The sequence below is a fragment of the Rattus rattus genome, chromosome 15, assembly GCF_011064425.1.
Source record: "Rattus rattus isolate New Zealand chromosome 15, Rrattus_CSIRO_v1, whole genome shotgun sequence".
In the NCBI taxonomy this organism is placed as follows: Eukaryota; Metazoa; Chordata; class Mammalia; order Rodentia; family Muridae; genus Rattus; species Rattus rattus.
In genome coordinates this window covers 27,133,263-27,148,733 of record NC_046168.1, presented here as the reverse complement: position 1 = coordinate 27,148,733, position 15,471 = coordinate 27,133,263, and the positions used below count along the sequence as shown (strand labels likewise).

Genomic DNA, 15,471 nt, shown 5'->3' with positions numbered 1-15,471 from the left:
CTAGAACAAGCCACAGGGATTAGCACGGGGCAGTATTTTGCTGCACAAAATATGCTTTTCTTTATTTCCTTGACCAGAAAACAATAAAAAAATTAACATAAGATTTTTATGTCAACCAGTTAAGCCAACATGAAGCAAAAATTTAAAGTGGTCACAGTCAATTAAAGATTTATATTAAGTGGAGTAGATAACCTTCCTTCTGTACTTAATAAAAATATTGGCTTTTTAAAAACTTATTTCAGGTATCCTTTAATAGCTTCCCACCAACAAACAAAAAAATTGTAGAAGATTACGGACAAGTCAGGTGTATCCACTTACCCTCAAGTAGTCATGTTACAGGTAAAATATTTATGGTTTTTCTCAATAGAAAAAAATATTCTATAAAATGCCTCACAGAACTTGTCTGTCACACTGTTGAGGTGTGGTGTGTGTGTGTGTGTGTGTGTGTGTGTGTGTGTGTGTGTGTGTGTGTGTGTGTGTGTAAAGCCAAAACTTCATTTGTGGAGAAAGGTAATTAAAAAATTCAAACATGAGAGGTGAGCCAAAATGAAAAAAAAAAAAATGTAGGCATATCTTAGACTTAAGGTCATGATGAAAAATACAGTGGGAAGACAATCCCAAAGCATCTCTATCTCTGGACTTTTGCAAAATTCTGTTAAGTTCCAAGGTTGGCTCGAAACCATGTTTTGTGTATTTGTTAACATCCTATTTGTGAACAGCAACCATCTGAACAACTTTTATAACTAATGAGACACTTGGCTAAGATTTCTCCTTACTACTGGAAACGATATATAAAAAGGATGAAAATCTTAATTAAGCATCACATTTTGGCTTCAAATGCCAAAGAAGAGCAAAATATTTAAGGCTGAGATTAACCAGAGAGAATGTAATATGGGACGACGACTCAGGCAGTAAAGTGCTTGCCATTCAAGTATGAAGAGCCATGTTGGATTCGCCCAGAACCCCAGTAAGATCCCGTGCTGTCCCCATACAACCCTAGTGTTGGAGGGGGAGCCGGGTGGCCTTGGGGCTTGGAGGAAAGGCAGATGAGCTGACTCAGCAAGATCTAGCATTAACGGAAGTCGCTATCTCAAACTTTTAATAATACAGTGGAGAATCCCTGGAGAAGACAGCCAATAAGGTCCTCCAGCTTCCATGCATATCTGCATGCTTTGGTGCCCACGTGCACACGTGGTTATACCCATGTGGTCCCTGCCACATACATACACGCATGCACATACTCGCGTGCATGTGTACACATTAAATATAGGAAAACAATCAATCCCACACATTAGAACTGAAATACTCCAATGTGATATTCATTCTCAATACCGTGTTAAAAAAGGGGCCTGGGTCAAGTTGAGTCTTCTACGATAGACATAGTTTTAATTGGGGTTCTGAATACTCATGCTTGCCTGAGTTTACCTCTAAAAGGAGAATAACATCGCCTATCCTGCAGGGCTACATAAATATTGCACACCATTGTCCCAGACCTCTGAAATAAAAATTTCTAACTTTGAAAAAATCTTAAATAAACTATTTGTTGTTATGTGAAAGTTCTTTTTAAAAGACTTTGCAAATTGACTGCAAACACCTAAGTGTCCCTGATTTTCTATGGTCTGTGAGCTCCTCTGACACAGGAGAGTTCTAAAGTCTGAAGCACACTATGAAACACCCGGAAGCTGTAAATGAGGGAGAAAAGTAAATGGCTATTGTAACAACTCCCATGGCAAGCCAAAAAAATGTAAACAAGTACAAAACTCAGGGCAACAGAAGGAAGCTGGGTGTGGGGGGGGGATCAAAATTTAGCTCAATGATGGAAAGAAATGATTGGTGGACAATTCTCATTCCAAACTTTCTGGAATCATAAATATTTCAAAGTACAGATCTTTCAACTTGCTTTCTCGTAGAAATGATTTCTTAATTCATCAAAACACTACAGAACTTACGAGGAGAGGAGATGGAATGAGGGGATGAGACCATGAGGGAAATGTGGTTTAAAAAGCCTAATGATCATTTGAAAGCGTCACACAGGACAGTGTTGAAATGACAGTTTCAGTATACAGTAGCACGGACCTACACTAATACGTAGCCTCTCCTTCCTTCCAATCTCTTCCTCCAGCCTTCTGTCCGTCCTTCCATCTTTCCTAGCACACATGGTATATTCTGTTGAGGGGGACGTAGGGAGTTGGATAGAGGGCTCAGTGGTTCATACCCAGAGCTGCTCTTTCGAAGGACCTTGGCTTGATAGCCAGCACCTACAGGGTGGCTCACAATCGTCAGTATTCCAGTTGTTGGGAAGCTGATGCCGCCTTCTGGCCTCTTTAAGCACCAGACACACACACTCATCTTTGCGTAGACATACATGTAAACAAACAACCCATACTTCCGAAATTAATAACAGACAAAAAAACCAAATCAAAACAAAACAAACAAACAAAAAACCTTAAGGACAGATCATTGCAAATCTGAGTCACTCTGTTCTCGCATTTCATAGTCACAGTGGTGCTTTCTTTTAAGTAGCTCAAGGCGTTTTGAAAACACATAACAAGTTTCCCCAACTGGACCTGGGAAAAACAAGATTAATCACTTATCAAACAGAGGAGTCAGATGCCCAGACTTCCACCTCACTTTAGGGTCCGCCTTCTCCAACAGAACAGATGAATGCGTAATATTCAAGCAGCCAGGAGAATGTAAGAAATAGCCCAGTGACTCCCGCTGGTGTAACCTCCCTGGCACAGGTAACTCCGCACAATACGGTCCTACCATGAGGTCAACATGGATGTTTTATGGCAATGTAGCCTTGATCAGTTTCTCCCTGTTGCTCTGATAAAGAACAGAACTAAGCCAAACTGGGAAGGAAAGGGCTTATTTGGCTTATCCTTCCATTTCACAAGGGTAGTCAGGGCAGGATCTCCAGACAGGAACCTGGAAGCAGGAACTGAGGCAGAGGCCAAGGAGAATGCTGCTGATTGGCTGGCTCCTCCTGGCTCACTCAGTTCTCGTCGTAAGGACAGCCCAGGGCCACCCGCTCAGAGGTAGCACTGTACACAGTGGAGTGGGATCTCTCTCCCACATCAATCATTAATCAAGAAATCACCCAGAGACGTGACCATAGGCCAAGCGGACTGGGGTGCTCTGTCCCCAAGAGACTGGTTTGTGACAAACTGACAAAATCTAACCTCCACGGGCTCTCCGTCATCCCGGTAGCCATCCTTTGGACCCACTGTGTGTTGTTTCATGCTGTCTGAATTCTCTACCACTAGTTTAGGTCAACTTCAATTTACTTACACTCTGCTTAGCTGTATATGTTTCTATTTTATCTTACTATCCACTTGGTCCTCAGAAGACTGCAACCCCACTGCTTATTTTGACAGCCATCTCGTGTAGCTATCCTAGGTCTTTGGACTGGGTTAACAATTCCAAAAATGTAAAACTAAGATGTTTTGTTCCATACAGAGGGAATTCTCAAGTCTGTCTGTGTATTGCACCACAAATTATTAAACTATTTCTTACTGAGGGATATTGAGAGACTAAGTTACATTTCTAGTAAACAATGCTTCAATATCTACCTCCAAGCATCATATACAGTGCGTCTATGTCTTAAATACAGGAATAACCTGCAAAAAATAATCTGAGGGCTTCCTAGTCAAAGGCCAGTATTTCTAATGCCGGAGCTAGCACTCAATTCAACGGTTTTCATGCAAACTGTTCTCTCAAAGCAAATGGGGACGTAAAAGTGATCTCTGTAATATTAGTCATATTTCCCTTTAAGTATATTTTCCTCTCATAAATAGTTCACATCTACCTTTAAAGTAGCATGGTCAGCATTAGATATTTAAGCTTAAAAGACAAGAGTATGAAACATGAGTGTCTGCTAAGCTATCTTGTAGGACAGTGAATCCTCAAAAATCCTATCTGCCCCTCTGAGTATCTAAAGATTTTTACATTTTACATTTAAAATTAAACTTACTTCAAAACAATTAAAAAAATAAAGCATGGTTGAAGTGTTTTCTAAGCAATTCCAAGAGTCACAGAAGTGGAAAAGTCCTTAGCAACCAATTAACCCAACCAGGCCCAGGACAGTAGTGTTGAAGCAAAATGTCCTTAGCAACCAATTAGCCCAACAAGCACTAGGATAGTAGTGTTGAAGTAAATGTGATCACAAGAGCTTACAGTGAATAGACTACATCTAGCAGATTACATTCCCAGCTTCCTGATCTCCACACAAGCTCTTGCCTCTCACACTACACAGGAGTAGCTCATATGTACACAGCACAGTCATTCTCATGACGCTTTAAATCAGTATCTACACAAAGGAATAAATCAACCACTCACTGTCGTCACTTGATGCCAAACTGCACTTAACGCAGAAGGAAATGCCCTTCTATATATTAGATCTCTACATATATTATATATATATACATACATATATATATAAATGTGTGTACATATACAGACATTTACATATATACACATACATGTTATATATCAGTATCTCTGTATGTGTGTATATGCACATACACAACCCAAGGACTAAGGATTTAGAATGCTGTGAGTGCATTTGAAAGACCACATGTGAAAGTATCCTGAAATAGTAAAGAAAAATTGACAAGGAATAAGAAACTGAGCAGGGGTTACTGAAGAGATGGCTCAAGGATTAAGATTCCAGGGGACCACGGTTCAATTCCCAGCACTGACATGGGAAGCTCACAACTGTCTGTAGCTCCAGTTCCAGGGGATTTGACACCCTCGCACAGACATACATGCAGGCGAAACACCAATGCACACGAGTAAATAAATAAATAAATAAATAATATTTAAAAATCCCTAAAAGATGAAAGAAACTCCTCAATTTTTAAAAGAAAAAGAAAGACAAAACTAAACAGGGTTTATGTCTAATCTAAATCTTTTTTAAAAAAAAAAAACTCTGCTAAAATGGAAATTATCATTTTAAAACTGATATCTTCCAAAAGGTCTCATTTAGTTTCTGCATTCACCTTTCCCACCTAGTCTGACACCACCGATTCTGTATTACAGGATATAACTCTTATCAGACTATTAAGCTATGTGTACCTCTTCCCCAGTAAAACTGGGGTTAGTTAAAATGTACGATGATATTAATTTAGTTAATATAATGCTGGTTTTGTTCAAATTAACAGATATAATCTTCAAAAAACTTAAAGCAAAAATAACGTTCGAGTAGAAAAACAGAGATACAGTTACAGATGATAACTTGGTGCAAATTATATTTCAACTCCTAGTTCTTTACTTGGAAAATACTTAGGTTCTGGATGTTCTGATGGCAGATATAAAGTACGTATTCCAACAAATCCAAATTCCAAATCTATCATATTTTTAAATGGTTGATAAAATTCCCTGCCAAATCTGAGCAGTTCTTAAACTTGATTACTTTTTGTATTTGAGCCAAAAGAACAAATTTGAATAATGTTAACTTGGGTAAAATTGTGAAGTGTATACATAAACACTCCACTTCTTAAATAACAGCTCTGATTTTCCCTTCAAATCACTCTTCTAACTCGAGAAGCTCCCCATTGAAAGCGATGGCTTCTGAGTCACTTAGGATTAGGAAAAAGCAGGGGCAGCATTTTGAAATGAGATAAAATATGGCCTTAAGTCTCCACATTCCACGATTAATGACCCCAAACCTTAACTAGGCACAACAGACTTATGGATTGCAAATTTTTTAATAAAAATATATCAAGGACAGTTTAGTACCATATACTGTTATTGACATAATGTGTTCCAGGAAGATTTTTGTAAAAAATAAAAACTAATGAAAAACATTTCCTCTTGAACTTTTGGAATGTCAGGACAGAGTTTTTCAAAAGTATCCAGGGCAAACATCGTACTCTCTGTGCGTAACCTGAGCTTGAAACTGAAGCCTAGATGTGTGCCACGTGTCCTTTTAAAACTATGGCCAAAAATATTGTAGGAAAGAGAAATAGTCCTTCTTCAAATCATAGCCAGTACATTTGGGATGGACCCCCTCTTGTTAGGACCTGATGTGCCCCAGGAAAAGGCAAAGAAAGGCAAAGTTATGCTCAGTGAGCAAAGTCTAACATGAATACAAATTAAGCTGAGTCTTACTTTCACAAGAACTTAGCCCACCAGGACACATAAAAATCAAATACTGAGAAGAAATCCTTTAAACATAAAGTCATCATCGAATCCTGGACTCCCCACTTCCTGAAACAAAGCTTGTCTGTTTTTTTTTATGTGTTTTAAGTACTGAATATCAATTAACCTTAGCAAAATCAGTACCTTAGAGGTAGATGAGAAATATTCATACTGCATGCAGCTCTTTCACAATCTTTATCCAGGGTTGAAACCACATGGGATCAAACTAAGACTCTAGATTTCTGCTCCCCAACATTAAGGCACTGGCCTTGATTCTACTTAATGCAATCAAGAATATTTAAATCAGAACAGCGGCCTGTGCAAATAAAATGTGAACTAGAAAAACAAGACAGGTTCCTAATCTATTAATTACGGGGCTGGTAATAACAGTAAAATTGATTTGCCCCCTAACAATAAGTCTGTGTAATGGTTTGAAAGCTACTTACATACTTTACAAAAGGATGCTAATCATAACTTGGTGGCATAATGCTTTACCCTCAGCCATTGACGTTTCATGTTCAAATTCTGTTTCATTTCGTGTAAAAAAGACAATGCTGACACCTTCAAATTGCAATGAAGGAGAAGAAGAAAGCTTGGAAGGTGACTATCTTGTTATGTAAAATTAATCAGAATTATATAAATCTAGATAGAGGTATAACTAAAGAAAACCCAGGCACGAGAAGCATGGGACACACACTGTTCTAAGGAACCAAAGGTACAGAATCCTCTCAACATTCACTGCTATATAACTGGTCTGAAAAGATAAGGTTCCTCTGTATTTACACTAATAGCCTGTCCATTCTCTGCTCTAAAACCCTTGCTGCTTAGTCTGCACTGGAGGGGGGGGGCAACTAGAGACTTTTAATAGCAGATGACTGCAGAGGTCCACGTTCACCTTGCAGATAGATCTTTGTTGTTCCGGAGTGTAAAGCAGACCTTTAGCTCAAAGTCACTGCTAATCTCGGTTGTACAATCCGCATGGTGCGCTTACCCCTAAAACCCAGTGGCGAAACTGGAATGCCTGCCTCTAATGACCTTCCAAAATCCCTCAGTGCGACTGCACTAGGAGTGTACGGCTGTTGCATACCCCACGGTAAAGTTATAACCTCCCTCTTTACCATGGTTTATTGGTGTCGGCGTCAGCACAAAGGCAATGCGAAATAACATGCTCTGGGAACATTAAGCTGATATCTAATGTTTATAAGTGCTATTTTAATGCCTATAGAAAAAAGGGCATCTAAAATTCACCTCAGACAAGACAGAGGAGCGAAAGGGGAAAAAAAAAATCCCCATGCATTAATGGCCAACACATGCACCAACTTCACGGATCAATATTCGATTAGAAATTACACTTATATTAAAGAGTTATTAACAAAATAATCATCTATAGCTAGTATTGAAGCAAAAGCATTCAGTGATGTATAAAAATCCTGCTTTGAAAAGTGAGCTCTTTTGATTTATGATGTCTCTTTTGTTAAAAAAAAAAAAGAGAGAGAGAGACAGAAAATACAATATACACAGGGTTTCTTAAGTTTGTCTTGTCTTCCCCTTAACTTCAAACACTGGAAGCAGAACTCTTTTCCTTCTTCCCCTGCGGTCTAACCTCTTTCAAAAAGCCCATTTTAAAAGAGAAGAGACAATAAATGAAGTGACAGGAGGTGAAGGAATGAGGGGTGTGCGTTGGGAGAATAAAGAGCGGTTTTATAACAGGAGGTACTTTTGTTAGCAAGTGACTGGCAGGTCTCCTCCAAGTTAGAAAGAATTCCATCCACTTTCCAAAACTGCAGAGGCCAAAAATGTCTAGTCTAATAGTTCTGAAATCCCAGAGTCAGGAAAGCCTTGGGGGAGGGTGGAGAACTGGTGAGTGGGGGAAGGGGGAGAGAAAGACCAGCAGGAGAAGAACAAAAGGAGAAATCCAAGAAAGGGGAAGGGAACCAGAGGACCCGGGAGGCCTAGGAGTGGGCGTTGGGGAGAGCACGACCCTGGAGCAGAGGGGTAAACAGGGCAGGGCCACACTCTGCAGCGCCGCGCACCATGGACAGGGCTCGACGCGGGCGCGGCCCACACCCCTCTAGAGGGCGGCGGGAGAAAGAGACCCTGCGCGGTCCCTGTCCCGCCTCGGTGACCGCAGCATTCTCTAGTCCCGCGGCCCGGATGCCCAGGCCCTGACTCGGGAGGGGAGTCAACAGCACCATCTGTGCCCATTTCTCACTTCCACTGCCCGCGGGGTGGCACTTCCGAGCCTCGCCCGTATTTGGGGCTACCACCCTGCTGGCCACCCTCTTCTCTGGATGGGGGTGTGCACGGGACTCCGGGGCGGGCTTCCTTGCCACGCATCGAGGGCGGACACACCCCTTTCCCGCAGACTCCACCAGACCCCACCGCACGTGGGGACAAACTCGGGACCCCCGCTTAGACCCCGCCCAGGGCAAGGGTCTCATTCAAAGCTGTGTGGCTTGGCCAATGAGACCTGCAGAAGACCGGGATTGGGGTAGGAAAATCCTTGGCCAGGAAGATTCGGGAAAGTTGGGCTGGGGTCCCGCGTCGCGGAGTAGCACGAGAACTCGGGACCTGCGTGGAGCAGGTGCTTCCAGGCGCCAAGCCCCAAAGTGGTCAATGAAAAGGCTCGTTGGCGCTCTTCCGAGAGTGGGAAAAGTGAGGGTGGCCCTAGGCAACTGTGTCCCCAGGACCCACGTAAGGCAGAGGCAATCCTACAGAGAAAGGAATATATACATGTGTGTATGGCCAAGTAATGGGGACTTCTCGCCAGGTCTAACCAAGGATCCGGGGCCACAAGCGTGCTGAAGCGCCTGCCGGCCGACGCTCTTTGTGGCAGGGGACCAGACTCGCTTTCCAAGTGGGATCGATATAGAATATTACCAGGGAAAGAGAATCCAAAGGCCAGAAGGCAACTCTGAGCTGGGATGAAGACAATAGGACACCGGCGCCCCTGCGCACCAGGAGGCGCGCGGGTACTGGAGCGGGGTGGGGTGGAGGCAAGTCCTGTAACTAAGACACCAGAGTGAGAATCCTAGTACAAACTCGCGACCCCTCCCTGAAGGAAAAAACAAAACAAACAAACAAAAAATCGGATCAAAGTACCATACGAGGGGGCGAGAAGCACAGAAAACTACAAAACCTAGGAGTTCTTCTGCCTCATTCTTCTGCTGCTTGGGGACATCCCTCGAGCTCGCCTTGACCCAAAGGCGAAGCCAAGGAGACCCTGTGACCGAGGCTCGCCAAAGAAGGCGCGGTAGAGCAGCTGGCCAGGGAGCCTGGCTCGGGAGTCCGGCCCGAGCTTCATGCCCGTGCAGTTTCTCGGCCGCGCGGTGTGGCACCTCCCTCCCCGGGTGCTCAGCCCGGCCCCGCAGCGGCGCGGGGAACAAAGGGACCCGGCGCCGCACGCCCCACCCCGCTCGCAGCCCGACCCACCCGGGACCTCCGCTTACCTGAAGCAAGGCCGCCAGAAGCGGCAGCAGGGTCCGCGGCACTCCCGCTATCCGGCACATGGAGGCGGAGAGGGGCCGAGCGAGGAGCCGGAGGCGGCGGCGGCAGCAGAGGCAGCAGCAGCGGCGGCAGCGGCACCAACAGCAGCGCGGAGACGGCTCCGGGCAGTGGCCACCCCTTCCCTTCCCCTCCCCTCCCCACCCCCTTCTCCGCTGCTCTGCGCTCCCCGCCAATGAGAGCGAGCTGGTAACAAATAGCGGGCCTCGGAGTCCGCCGGACTCGCACCAGGAGTAATAAAAGAGACGGGAGATCAAGGAGCTGGGGAGGGGGCGGGGAGAAGGGCGGGCGTGCGTGCGCGCCGAGAAGTGTGTGTGTGCGCGAGTATGTGTGTGTGTATGTGTGTGTGAGTGAGTGAGTGCACGCCTGTGCGTGTGTGCGGGCCGCAGCGCAGGCGGCTGGGCTCCGGCCGGGAGTGCGGAGGCAGCCCTAGAGATGCGGCGGATGGAGGATACGGAGGTGGCGGCTGGGCGGGTGGCGCTCTCAGCAGCTCCCCCACGCGAGCTTTCGAGCCCCCGCTTTTCCCTTTCCCTGGACGTCCTCGCCGGGGCCGAGTGGTGCGACAAAGCTTCCGGGGGTAGAGCGCCTCCGGGAAGGGCGCTCGCGGCCGTGCGCGTTGCGCCCACAAAGGGCGACGGTCCCGCTGGCCAGGCCTCCGCGGCGTCCCTTTCCCTGTTCCCAGGCCACTTGGAGACTGTTCTCCGGCTGCGGCCGCGTGGGGGGTGTCACGAAGCGGGGGGCGGTGTGGTGGGGGGAGAGCTGCGGTGGCCGTGCCCCTCGCCGCCCGCGCGCGTCGGCCCCAGACGCCTGCTCCTCGCCACTCGCGTGCACCGCGAAGGGTCTCCACTGGCGCGACCCAGGGCGAGCTGCAGCCGCTCTCCCGCCTGGCCGCACGCGCCGCCCGGGCCTCCTGGTCCCCTCCCCGCCGCCGCCGCCGCCGCCGCCGCCCTCGCTCCCGCCTCCCTCCTCCCGAGCCTCCCGCCCGCGTCGCGGCCAATGGGAGGCCACCGAGCTGCGGAGGTAGCGGGCCGGATCCTCGGCAGCCGCCCGCCCCCGCCCTGCCCAGCGCTCGGTTTTCCTTCTGCTGCAGCCCACGGGGGTCGCCGGAGGGGCGGCAGGGCTCTGCCGAGTGCCACCCAGCAGGTGGAGGGCTGCGGGAAATAAAACTACTTGCGCAGGAACTTGCTTGTTGGCGGCCCCGGCCCTACGTTAGGTCCGCCGTGGGGAGTCGGTGGCGATTGAGAATCGGAGGGAGGAAGGGAAGGATATCTCCTTGGTAGCCTAAAGCATGCATTTCTGTTTTGTCATTCTTTACAGATAGGTTATTTTTCCTGGCACTGCCAGACACAGCAAAGTAGCGACACAAGCAGAGCCCATCCTAGCCATTGTTGTCTGAGCATCCTGCCGGCAGGGGAGCTCAGGCCAGGCTTCTCTTTGGTGTTCTCACCTCTCCAGCCCCCGTCATTGCGGATGTACTGGAATGACTCAAGTTTCTGTATTCTTGTTTTGTTTTCTTTGTCGCCCCCCACTTCGATGGGAATTTGAGAGAGCGTGCGATTTTATTTGAAATCTCTGGATTTGTTTTTTTACCGGTTCATGATGGTAGTTCTAAGCAAACATTTGCAGGGACTTTGATACTTGCTCCTGCCGCACTCCGCAGCAATTAAAAAATAAAATAAACAGAGAAGCATAGTGAAAATAAGATCAGAAAGATAAAAATGACTGCCGCAAATTCACACCAGATTAAGGATTTTTGCTTCCTTTGAAACAGGAACTTGGAAGTGTAAAACTTTACAAGTTTGGGTGACAAGCATTTTGTGGAATGGTAGTGCTGGGGAGCTCTTGATTTTTTTCAAGGTAATAAATAATACGGCTTTTTTTTCCCTTCTCACAACGTTGGTCTTGTAGAGGTATTAGGGGGGTTGTTTTGTTTGCTTTAGGGGTAAATAAAACAATCTTTTATATAAGCATCTCAACACATTTGAGGTTAATTAACTTATTTTGCAGTAAATGAACATATTCTGTCACGACTTCATGCACAGCTTTGGGCAACTGAAATATTAATATTTGAATCCGAGTTTCAAGACACTGATCATTTAAGAATTTGACAATGAACCTGAAAAAAAATCAAATGCTAATTTCTTTGACATAACCGCTGCAGCTTTTAATAATGTACGTTTGCTAGCTGGGCTTTTAAAATTTAATATTAATTGGAAGGCTTATTCAATTTTTATTAAAACATAATATTGCGAATCAGTTTTTATGACACTAAATTTTTTCATGGCTTTTCTCCTCAAAAGAATAAGAAAGGTTATATTAATTAAATTTCAAAGATGAGATGAAGAGCTTGGGCTAAAAACAGTCAGGGCAGCTTGTTCTTCTCCCTCCTTTTAAATGTTACTGCCATGGGATTGCTAACGGCAGTAAAGCTATCTTCACAATAGCATGTTTATACATTTTATTTTCAGGGAGTCTCTCCTAACAGAAGACATCAGTCAGGTGAATAACTCCCACCTCCACACCTAGTGATTAAGCTTCATCCTGGCCATGGGATCTTCCTCCCCTCAGTAGTAGTGGTGCTTAATGTTATCATTCTTATTAAAGGTACAAAAGACTTTACCTTGAAGAATATCACCTTGTTAGTATCGTTTGAGTAAAGCTTTAAACATCACAGCCCCCATAAATTAAGCTTTTATAAGACTCCCAAATCTGCTTCTGAGTAGCTGCCATGTGTAGGTCTTTTTCTCTGGGTCCAACAGTTTTGTTTCATTTTTTTTAATCACTTGTGTAAGCACTTTAAAATCTAATTTGCATGCTTGTCACTTTTTAGTAGTTGTGAATTAGATTGGATTCTTGCCTGACTTTAATTTGATCACCTGATCAGCTAAACCATTTTAATTGGTCTCTGATTGCAAGAAGGAATAGCCTGGTCTAATTTCATGTTGTTGAAGATTGCATGCATCCTCATGATGTTAATAAAGTCATGCTAGTATTGACTGTTATGTGCACACACCCCTTCCTTCACAATACTGTACATGTATTTCTTCTTATGAGCAAGTGATGGCCCCATTCTCAGACAGCTATTCCCTGCTTGGAATATTGCCTGTCTAAAGGCTGGGTTTTCCTCCCTTGGTTTATTGAACTCCAAGGATACAACAGGCTTGCCAGTGACCCAGAGAAAAAAACCATGCAGTTATTAGTTTAGTTGAAATGAAGAAGATTACAAAATTTGTATGAATGAAGACTGAGTTTGTACACCAAATCTCTGTAACCCTTAACTTCTGACTAATGGCCTAAAGCTCATTTATTACAAGAGGATGTCGAAAATATACGTGTGCCTAGCATCGCTAATAGACTGAATCAGTGATGACTCTCATACGTAGAACCAGTCTTCAGAGGATGTAGATATCCGCATGATTCATTTGCAGACACAAGTTCAAAGCACAATCACAACAAACCTTGCTTTGTGTTTTCTCAGACAGGAGACACTAAATGTACAGATGCACTGTGTTTCTGCAAAAGGTTCTCACTTTGAAAACAAATGTCAGACAGTAGTAGTCCAGTCTGTAGCTTCCTGTCCTCCTTACATCCTCTGAGACGGACGTGCCTTTAGGTCAGGGCTCAAAGCAGCCCAACAGAGTCCTTCCCAAATGTTGTATGGAGTCTTTTCCTCTCCTCTCAGGCTCTGAGGAGCCTCCTCCCTTACCAGTTATCCTCAGATTATATGTTTCTCCACAGGTAACTTCAGTCTGCATTTCTTGGGCAGTATCCCATTCATGGAGCTACTGAGACTTTAGACCTTTAGTTTTGCAGCCCTCATTTTGTAGATGGGTGCATCCCCGGTGTAGGAGACTGCTTCGTCCAAGTGGGGAATGGAGAATGGCTGCCATATTATTTAACTACCACTTTTAACCTCTGCTCTGCCTCTTTCCGAGGAGCCCCTGTAGAAAGGTCCACTAGATGAGACAATTATTCTGTTTTTCAAAACGCGTATGAGCTTTGGAATAGAGCTCTGCATCTCGTTCCTGGCTCCCATCTCAGCTTTCTAGCTTGATCACCTTGCCTTATTTAGTGTGCATCTCGAATTTGAAGACTCACCTCTTCAATACCTACCAGTGGCTCAGAGGAGTAGTGATCTGTCCTGATACCAGAGCAGACACGTGACTTTTAAAAGTCTCAAGCATTCTTGTTAAAAGATATTTCATTATTTGAAAGCGAAACTCGGTTATCCACATTGAAGCTATAAGGACGTAACTTAAAGTAGGCATAGCCAAGTGAGTTGTGAAAATGTGATGAGCAGTTCAGCAGAGCACAGTAACTTACAAGCAACCCCTGGATTTTAGTGAACTTGACCAAAAACGAATCTCATTTTGGAAAGTAAAGGGCACAACACACATAAAGACAGTGTTTTAATTCAAGTACGCCTCAAGTTGAGTATGTTTCCTAACCGCTCAATGGCTCTTTTACTTCATATTTCTAACGTGAGAGAAATTCCAGGATTGCTTTAGATATGTATGAAGACAAGAAGATCAGAACTGGGCTTCAGCACTTAGTATACATATATAAAATATGATGAAAGCCAAGGAGGATCCCAAGGACAGTTACTCAGGAATCTCGGGATACTCAGGATACTCTTCCCCTGTCCCCAGTTCTCTCTACACTGCTTTTCTACTTTTCCTTTTTAAGGTTTACGAAGAAAGCTGAGATTGGAGAGATGGCTCAGTTGGTAAGGCATGTGCCTCAAAACCAGAGGGACTAAAGTAAAATCCCTAGATTCTCTCTCAGCTGCTAGGAACCTGCATATACAGGAATATCACATCAGCTGCGGAGAGACGGGAGACTGAAACAGGAATGCGCTGGCCAAGCACTAGTCTGTCTGTCAGAGCCGCCCCTGTCTTCCTGGCTTCATCTGTGCCCACTTGCAGAAGTCACCACAGCTGGGCTTACTATTAACTTTCCTCCACTAAAGGAGGAGCAGGGCGAATCAGAGAATCCTCACTCAGATATCCAGTTACATCCCCCAACAGCACTTCCCTACATGTCTCAGGGAAGGGCTACAAGCGGAGAATCAGAAGGACAAGGGACCCTATTAACATGACCATCTATGTGGACACCTGTGCAGCCACGGAGGACTCCTCATCCACACAAGGGTGTAGACTTTCCATGTGGCTGCTTTAAAGCTCTTGATCATAGTAGCCCATACCCGCTGTCAGTAGGCCTAATAAACTCACTGGTTCTCCAGGATGAACATTGTCATTGGTACCTCAGGAGGAAGGGGAGACATTGTTTATGTCTCCCTCCAAGGAAGGAATTTTAGCAACACCCTGTCTCAAACAATAAGTGGAAAAGTGAGATTGACCTGACCTCTACAGGCACTGTGCAGTACCCGTAACATGTATATCCCCACATAGTTTGTCCTAGCTTTATTGAACAACAAAATCTGTAATATAAGAAGCAAGGCTGAGTAAATATAGACTAAGAGAACATTGAAACCTTGGTGACTATATAAACATGTAGGAACACAAGTCTGGCCATATCAAAATATTCTTCCGAAACAACATATTCACTGTCTATGTATTTATTAATTTACAGTTTGAAAAAAAAATTCATTTTAAAATTGTTATCTGAATTGGTAACAGGACTAGTAGTAACACTTGGTTTGCTTAGGCTGTTTCTTTTCTGAAACGTGTGTGTGTGTGTGTGTGTGTGTGTGTGTGTGTGTGTGTGTTCGTTTATTTATTTATTTATTTATTTATTTATTTATTTATTTATGTATTTATTATTTCCAGGACCAATTCTTGCCCATGTACCCTAAAGAGCAAATTG

General features: G+C 44.5%; 1 protein-coding gene across 1 annotated transcript in view; it reads right to left on the bottom strand.

The window, feature by feature from the left end:
• Cdh2 (cadherin 2) overlaps positions 1-9,881 on the bottom strand; it is a 211,572-nt gene extending 201,691 nt beyond the window's left edge. The window contains exon 1 of the mRNA XM_032885522.1: positions 9,591-9,881. Within this exon, the coding sequence (XP_032741413.1) occupies positions 9,591-9,650 (60 nt within the window). The 5' untranslated portion in view covers positions 9,651-9,881. The remainder of the gene's footprint in view (positions 1-9,590) is intronic.
• Positions 9,882-15,471: the final 5,590 nt, after the last annotated feature.